Below are 8764 nucleotides of genomic sequence, written 5' to 3'. Positions count from 1 at the left end.
CTTTGGGGCGATTGAAGTCATTTCCACTGAGGTAAAGGGCGTTCCAGGCCCCTTTTCATGGAGGGGTCAGAAAAAGGTAAAAGTAATTACTGCAAAGTCTGTTGTTCCAGAACGTTCTCTCCAGGAACACGCATTCATATTGTAACGGTGGGTGGCTTTAGGATTTTTTTTGTTTGCTCCATTTTACCACGGAAGAAGAAGAGCCATCTTATCACCTCATCTCATCTCCTGCGTGCTACAGAGGTGGGTCATGCACTGAGCAAGCAAAATGGGTGTAAGGAACGAGCGCTGGGAAGCACTGGATGCAGCAGAGCACCACGCTGTTCTCCCGTTTGCACGTTTCTCACCAGTGCAAGCATCAGCCCGACGCCTGATGAGCAATGAGCAGAATGTGGGCACCTCCGAATGCCATCGTGCCTAATGGGATCAAAGGTGTTTGTGGAGATGTCTGAGAGGGGCTCGATGGAAAACAAACTCCTTCTATGGGAGTGGGGAACAGCCGTGCAAAGCCATCCTGCAAAAAGACTGCATTTTACCATTTAATCCTCAATTATACACATGACTTCGCTGCAGAAAGGTCACCACACAAAGAACGTTAGTCAACCGGGCTGAAGGGAGGGGCTGCGCGGCCGCGCTCAGCCCAGCTCTCGCTGAACGGCTCTGCCTCAGGAGCACAAACGCCCGAGCGGAGGGCGAGCGGGGGGTCGTTCAGCCCGGGGTCACGTGGCCCTCCCGGCCCTAACCCCGGCTGCCTCCTCCCATCGCGCCCTCAGAGCCGCTCCGGGGCCGCCGAGATGCGGGCGAGAGCGGGCGGGCTGTGGAGGCGGCGGGCGGCGCTGCTGCTGCTGCTGCTGGCGCTGTGGGGCTGGAAGCCGAGGGGAGCGCGAGCGCAGCGCCCGGCAGAGGACACAGGTGGGGCGAGGGGCGCGAGCCGCGCACCTGCCGACCGCCCCCGGCCGCGCTGTAACGGCTCTGTCCTCGTCTTTCAGAGAACGGGACGGATTGCGTTCCCCCTTCGTCTGAGTTTCCTGAGGGATTTTTTACACCGCAGGAGAGAAAGGATGGCGGAATCGTTATTTATTTCCTAATTATACTTTACATGTTTTTGGCCGCGTCCATCGTGTGCGATGATTACTTCCTTCCGTCTCTAGAGATCATCACGGAATGTAAGTGCGTTCATCCCTTTCCCTGTAGCGCCGGGGGCTCGTAGCTGGGGCACTGCGGGCAGAGCTGCAGCCACCCCACGGATCCTCGCACACACAGACCTTAGCAGCGTACGATGCTGCGCCGAAAAGCAAAGCCTGTAAGCACCGGCGTGAGCTGCCGCCATACAGTGGGTATGTCAGAGGAGGGGACAGTTAGAACAGCCGGTGAAATCTCATCACCCTGCAGGAAGTCCCCAGGCTTCAGCAGACCGCTGAATGTAAAAGTGGTCCTGGCTGAGTTCAGATCTTCATCGATAAAACAGATTCTCCAGGGAAACTCATCCCTGAACACTGGAAAACACTCTCCAGACCAGAATGCTTGCAGGAAATGTAAGCTTAAGCATTGCCATAGAGCCAATACTTCATTTAAATCGACATGTTAGACTGTTGTTCCATATCAAGCTATACTTTCCTATCTCAGCACAGACCTCAATCCAAAAGGTAATGTTTCATAAACAGTTTACAAGAACAAAAGTCATATAGCGTTCATGGAGGAGGTTCATTCCAGCATTAGTTTAAATCTATTTTTGGTTTACTAAGGCACAGGAGCATGGATTTCAAAACAGACTTGACTTGAATCATCATGAAGTGTTACCACACTAGTCCAAGGAACCTCCCCACCAGTTTTATCCTCATGAAGCAGCATTCAGGCCGACATAAACGTGCCTGTTTTACCTTTTAAGATCATATTGCAATGCCTTTGTTACCAGTTTCTAGTATTTAAATGAGGTTGGGAACAAGTTAGCTCAATTAACGAGGCTACATTTTCAGTGTTTTAGGCATTTCAAATAATTGCATTAACTGTATGAAAGAGAGCAGAGTTCATCCCAGTGCACTGTAGTAGCTTCTAACATTACATACTGATGTAAGACTGCTGGAGTATTTAGGTTTTAAAAAAATTCTTAAAGCAATTTTTTCGCTCTGTCCTCAGGCCTTGGCCTCTCTCAGGATGTTGCTGGAGCAACTTTTATGGCTGCTGGAAGCTCTGCTCCAGAGCTTGTGACTGCTTTTCTAGGTAAGAGACACACACTTTGACTCCTAGTAACCTAGAACTCTTTACCTTGCATGTCAAAGAGGAACGTACCAGAGTCATTTTCCCTGTAGGAGTCTTCGTGACAAAAGGAGACATCGGCGTCAGCACCATCCTTGGATCGGCCATCTACAATCTTCTGGGGATCTGTGCAGCATGCGGGCTGCTCTCTAGCGTGGTAAGGATCAACTCGGACAGTCTGCACCTGAGAGCCAAGTGGTTATCCTTTCTGCTTCGCCAACAAAAGTCAAGAGAGACTTACTATGACAACCGTCAAGTTTATTATTTCGTAGCAAAACCAGCATGTAATCAGATTTCAGATAAGTTGCTATGAAAGTTTTTAAAAACACTAAGTTGTTAAATATCATACTTGAGTCATTCCTAAGAATCTTAAATTTGTACATAATATAGAAACAACATACCGATGCAGCATTTACAGCACTTAGTGAAAGTATTACAGACACATTTTTAAAAAATGAAAATGAATCTGTGATCTGCAGGTTTCCAGGCTATCCTGTTGGCCGCTGTTTAGAGACTGCCTGGCATATACCATTAGTGCAGCGGCGGTCCTTGCGATGATATCTGACAGCAGAATTTACTGGTAAGAGCACAAGTAGTGTTTAATTACCGTTGACTGGAGATTAGTGAAACGGTGCTAAAAAACAAACAGACAAACTTCAGCTGCCATTCACTAACAGAAATATACATCCTGTTGGCTTTAAAAATGTAGAAGGTCACAACACTTGTAAAGATTGTTACCCAACCATTCAAACCCTGCGTATTTATAGTCTGGTCTGCATAGGCTTCTTTGTACAAACTTCACAACTTCTATCTGACCTGTTTTGGCATAACAGTTGGTCTTCGTAGCTTACTTCTTTTACAGACTTTCCTTAACAGCATTACCACTAAGAAAAACGTTCCTCTGTCAGAAGTAGATCATGACTTTCTGATGTCAAGTCTCTTCCATCACTACTGAAGCTCCTCTTGTCTCAAAACAGTCAGGCCCGGCGCCACCTCTCTCAAGTTTCTGACTCAAAATAACACACTCTGTCCGCCTCCTTAACCATCTCATAAGACTCAGTTTTGCAAACATCAGTTGTTCAGTAAGTTCCCCTGGAAAACATGCAGCTATACAATACAGAGACAAGATTCTGCAGGGGAGGAGAATTAATTAAACTGCTGAAAGACATGAAGAAACTTACAAACTTCCATGACATTGCCCATACAAGTGCAAAAAGATGCTTTTGTTTTTTCCTTTCACTACTCATGCAATTTTTGTCTTCTCATGTCAGTCACTTTAGTTATTTATTATATATTAATCTATATTACACGTTATGTAATTTTTTTTTTTTATTTTTAATTCTAGGTATGAAAGTGCTTCCTTATTATTAATATATGGGTGTTATATTCTGGTACTATGTTTTGACATTAAAATCAACCGGTGCCTCATGAAAAAGCTCAGTCCCTGCTGCTCGTGTTTTACAAAAGCCACGGAACAGAGCGGTGAGCAGCAGCCATTAGCTGGATGGAGGGAAGAGAGAGGGCCTCTAATTCGTCCACAGTCAAGAACTGACAGTGGAATTTTTCAAGATGAGCTGGACTATTCTCAGCTTTCAACAAGCTTACATGGGCTCGATGAGATCTCTGAAGGTATAAGTATTCTTACAGTTGTCTCTAAGTTCTAACAAAGAGTGGGTTTTCAGATATTATTAAGATTTTGCTCAAAAAATATCATAGTATTTAAGTACATCGTTATTCCATGCTGGAATATAACGTTAAGTAAAATTGTAGTTGTGATTTTTGTATGAAGCTAGTTGCTACAGGAATGCTAGGACAGTTGCTTATTTGTGCCAGTAACAGAACTTCCATCAGTTAGTGCTGTGCATGTTTGAAACTTCCCAGCAACTCTGTAAAATGCAGTATCAGCTGAAAGACACACTGCTACTGTACTAATACATCCTGTTTCGTCATGATAGTGGCCAGTTTGTAACCCAAAATATGCATTAAAGCAGAAGGAATATGGAGCCACGGACCACGCTTCCTCTTCACTTAGACAAATCATCAGTTGGTGCTAAATCTTGTAAACATTTTGCATAAACCTCATAGACAAGTTCATTTTTCATCCACCTTGGCTGTCTCCTAGTGACACAGTAATAAAGAACATCTGATTTCAGAGTTCAGTCCAGTATGATGTAGGCGCTAGCAAGACAACAGTTACAACGTCACAGTCATTTTCTTGTACCTTTTTCCAGTATTCTCACAAGTAGAAGCAAATCGTATGACTTAGTGCTAACGATTCAAACTTAATGCTACAGTTTAAAACAGTTCATTCATCAACAGATCATCCAAGCGTCTTCACCATGCCTGAAGAAGACATGAAGAGAATTCTGTGGGTGTTATCCCTCCCTATTATTACGCTGCTCTATTTGACTACACCAGATTGCAGAAGGCGGTTTTGGAGGAATTGGTTCATGGTAACATTTTTCATGTCAGCAGCATGGATTTCTGCAATCACTTACGTCCTTGTGTGGATGATAACAGTGGCAGGTAGGTACCTCAGGTGCTGCACCGAAGCAAGCGATTAACCACGGCTGGAAAAGTTTTCTTTGTGTGAAGATTTTCCTTTTTCACATTTAGCAGTCAGTATAGCAGCACATATTTTGCTTAAAACAAATAATCCCTTGTGTGTGACTGCTTCGTTTGCCTCCTTCCATCTGAAGAAAACCTCTGTAGAATTTAGCTATTTTTGACTGCTTACCATTGTGTGAAAGAGAATTTGTTTACAAAGCTACAAAAAACAGCCTATATTTAAAAAGATAGTTTCATTAAATTGCTCGATGAAGTGAAACAATGAGGTATGCAGGAACAAACTCATCAGGCTGAAGCCTGGCAAACATGGAATCCACCAAGACTGAAATTAAAGATTCAGATTTTTGGAAGAGATCCATTATTTCTGCACCTCAACTGCCAAAAATGGTGCCCAAACTTCCATATTATTTTATTCCCACTACAGTGTCACATGTTTATTAGTGTCATATATGTTTATTCCTTACATGTGTTTCTCTCTTAAAAATCTGCATCATAAAGTAAAGCTGAAAAAGCACTGAATTTGAGCGAGGTAAGATGTGAATGAATGTAAAATCAGTTCTAAAATATCTTAAAGTATTAAAAGGTTTCCCCATTTCACTGTTTCTCCAGTCAGCTCAAGAAAAAAAAACAACCAGGTTTTAATTTTAAGAACGAGCAGAAAACAGATCTCTAAATGAGAAACAGCACAAACATTGCCATTTCTACATCATAGCTCACTAACCCTACTTGAGTATTCTGCTAGTTCAGCATCCTAAACTTGTTTTCAAACTAAAAATTCAGCGAATAACTTCTTGTTAAGTGCAGACACAGACCTACACAACGGTAGACATGTGAGAAGTTACTAACATTGCTGGATACAACACCCATCAGGTTCACTCCTTGGTCAAACAATTTTCTGTTTGTATCTAAAAATCAAAGATTTACCATCTGAATGCTAGAAGCCTCTGAGACAGGATCCAGATGAAAATTATTGCCCATCTACTAGACGAAACACTAATTCATATGAAAGCAGGTACAGTGGAGTTCCAAATAGCACATTAGTGCTAGTCCACTCTGAAGAGTCATAACCAGCAGCACTGGGGTCTTTGTCCCACTACTTCAAGGTCAAATATGTTCTATTTACACATTAAAACTCTAAAAATTACATGTATTTGTATATATATATTCAAGTCTAGGTTCTCTGATGAAAGTTGACCCAAAAATATTCTATTTTTGCATAAAAATGGCCTATCAAACGTGCCAAAAGTTTCATCGCAGGGGGCTACGTTTTGATGGTCAGGAGCAAACCTAATTTAGTACACTTTTTTTTTTTTACTAGCAAGGAAATTTTCATTACTATAGCAAGATATTGCTATCGATACACAAAATGAACTGAAGGCTAGAAAAATAAGACCATTCTCTCTTTATGGTCAATTGCCAGAAAAAAAAACCCTACAGTTCAACTAGAAGATGAATCTATCTACTAGTTTAAAAAAAAAAAAAATCAGCTTCACCTGAGTTTAGATTCTATCTTATAAACTTCAGAGGGCTAGAAACGACTACTAGGTGCATAACACTGGTTCATTCATATTTCAGCTTTGTTTGCTTAACTTATAAAAGCTGATCCTATTGGTCCCTCCATCCTACCAATCTCTTACACTAGAAGCCATGGAAAAATAAATACCACTACATATTTTACAAGAGGATGATATTAGTCCCTTTGAACAGGAAAAATTTCAAACAAATTTATGGGGTTCATCTAGACTAAGCTGTTATGTACTAGGCAATCATTGCTGAGCTACGTTACAGCACACTGCCTCTTATTTTAAGAATACTGCTTAGAAGTGTCTGAATACTCTTCAGTCTGAATACTAAAACCAATACAGGTTTTAAAAACAATAATAAAATAAATTGATGTGGTTCAGTAAAACGTAAGACAAGCTTTAATTACTTAACAGTCTGAACAGAAATATCAAGTACTTCAAGGTATTGATGCTTATGAATGGTACATAAAACTAAAGGCTGCTACAATTTTGAAGATCTGAATCCCTGTATTCTAAGAAACCTGTATTCTTTCAGCACACACAGGGCTAAAAATACAGGCAGGCAGGAAATTTCTGCTTTGATAAATATATATATTTTTTTATTTAAAATCAGTGTTGATGTAAAGAAACTCACCCTTCTACAGAACTACTTAAAAGTCATTTTGCTTCTTCCCATAGACTGAAAAACTTCTAATTCCTTCTAACTGCAATGAAGTGATTGAGCCACATAGATGAGACAATATTGTAACCATACCCTTAATGTCCTCCTTTCCTAACAAAGTCATGCCTTGGTGTTTTTTCTCCTCTCCCCCCTTTGGAGAGTTTGTGTTTATAAGAATTACTGCTCCATAACACTTTGGAGTGCCAATGATGAAATGTCTCAAACCAAAGAAAACTATTACATTTTCCAGGAATTGAGAAAAGGGAATAAATAGGAATTTAAATTTCAACTGCACCTCAAAGGACAATCCATAACTAATATTTTGAACACAGAAAACCTTCCATCCACTCAGGTCTTTGAAAAAGCTGTAAATAAGATATTTGCTATCCTATAGTTTCTTGATTGAGGAACAAGAGCAATATAACAATGAAATGTTACTGTTACTCTTTTTAACTACTTCATAGTTCAGTCACTGCATGTTTAGTCAAGTTAAATTGGTGAACAGTTTCCACAGATTTTTGAATTACTATTATTAATAATCCTTTTTCCAGCAAAGGACACCTGAATAAATTTCTTCAGATGAAACAACCTAAAAAAATCTCGCTCATATTTTCTCCCATTGTCTCTGAACTACAGGTGAAACACTGGGAATTCCAGAGTCAGTAATGGGTCTCACATTACTGGCAGCAGGAACAAGTGTACCAGATACAGTTGCAAGTGTGCTGGTGGCTCGAAAAGGTAAAGATCTTGGTGGTCAGGCTCATTCCAATCGGTGCGTTTAAAAAGCACTTTGACAACAGAGTTCTAGTCAACATCTCCAGAAATTCAAGGAGCAGCTTCAAAACTTTCTCCAGTTTCTAAGTTTACCATGAATAAATACGATAGCTTAGCTAAAAAAAAAAAAAAAAAAACATAAAAAGCTGCGGTTCAGACATTTAAAAACCTCCCAGTATCTCAGGTAAGTGTTCTGGACTGGTGTGATTTGTTGTTGATCACATCACAGCTTTACTGCAAAGCACAACCTGTCTTGGTATTTTAAACACAACTGGATTTTACACTATCCTGTTTAGCTTATCTTAAGAGCAGCTTCGCAGGCACTGGTGACTTAGGGAAACATTTTTTACGCTCGTGGTATCAAAACCACAGTCTGTGGAATCATATTTACCTTTGTGGAAAGAAAAAGATTGAAAAGGGTGCTTCACAAAAAGTCGAGGGCCGACAGCCTATTGCTCCAAAACAGTTTGCCAATTTTGTGTAACACGAGTCAGGTTTATTTGTACTTCTTGTTTTACAGGAAACGGAGACATGGCTATGTCTAACATTGTGGGATCCAACGTATTTGATATGCTATGTCTGGGAATACCCTGGTTTATAAAAACTGCCTTCATAAATACATCCGAACCCATAGAAGTGAACAGCAGTGGTCTGACCTACACAGCCACTTCTCTCATCTGTTCAGTTGTTTTTATTTTTCTGGCAATTCACCTGAATGGTTGGAAAATAGATAAAAAATTGGGAGCAATTTGTCTTATACTCTACTTAGCATTTACTGTATTATCAATTTTATACGAACTTGGCATCATAGGGAACAATCCTACAAGGGTCTGTGGTAACTAGTTTTAATCAGTGATGTACTGATGAAAAATAAAAGCCAGAGAAAAAGATCAGTTTCTTCATTTAGTCAAATAAAAAAAAATCCAAGACTTCCATTGGACTCTAAATCTTATTTACAGAACTAAGTCATGGCATTAAAGTA

The 8764-nt window shown here is 40.6% G+C and overlaps 1 protein-coding gene across 1 annotated transcript; it reads left to right on the top strand.

Annotated features, from left to right (window-relative positions):
• The first annotated feature begins 775 nt into the window (after window positions 1–775).
• On the top strand, window positions 776–8732 carry SLC24A5 (solute carrier family 24 member 5). The gene is made up of 9 exons (XM_052671959.1): window positions 776–912; window positions 990–1166; window positions 2137–2220; window positions 2310–2413; window positions 2736–2836; window positions 3602–3885; window positions 4576–4782; window positions 7645–7746; window positions 8303–8732. Exons 1-9 carry the CDS (start codon window positions 795–797, stop codon window positions 8623–8625), a joined length of 1500 nt encoding a protein of 499 aa, XP_052527919.1. The 5' UTR covers window positions 776–794; the 3' UTR covers window positions 8626–8732.
• Window positions 8733–8764: the final 32 nt, after the last annotated feature.

The sequence above is a fragment of the Tympanuchus pallidicinctus genome, unplaced genomic scaffold (genome assembly GCF_026119805.1).
Source record: "Tympanuchus pallidicinctus isolate F22 unplaced genomic scaffold, pur_lepc_1.0 scaffold12, whole genome shotgun sequence".
Taxonomy (NCBI): Eukaryota; Metazoa; Chordata; class Aves; order Galliformes; family Phasianidae; genus Tympanuchus; species Tympanuchus pallidicinctus.
This window is presented reverse-complemented; position numbering and strand designations above follow the sequence as displayed.

Excerpts from the sequence above, each read along its gene's own strand:
- SLC24A5 (XM_052671959.1), top strand. The coding sequence starts at position 795 with ATGCGGGCGAGAGCGGGCGGGCTGTGGAGGCGGCGGGCGGCGCTGCTG. Across the intron at positions 913-989 it reads GCGCCCGGCAGAGGACACAG|AGAACGGGACGGATTGCGTT; the intron begins GTGGGGCGAGGG and ends CTCGTCTTTCAG. Across the intron at positions 3,886-4,575 it reads GCTCGATGAGATCTCTGAAG|ATCATCCAAGCGTCTTCACC; the intron begins GTATAAGTATTC and ends ATTCATCAACAG.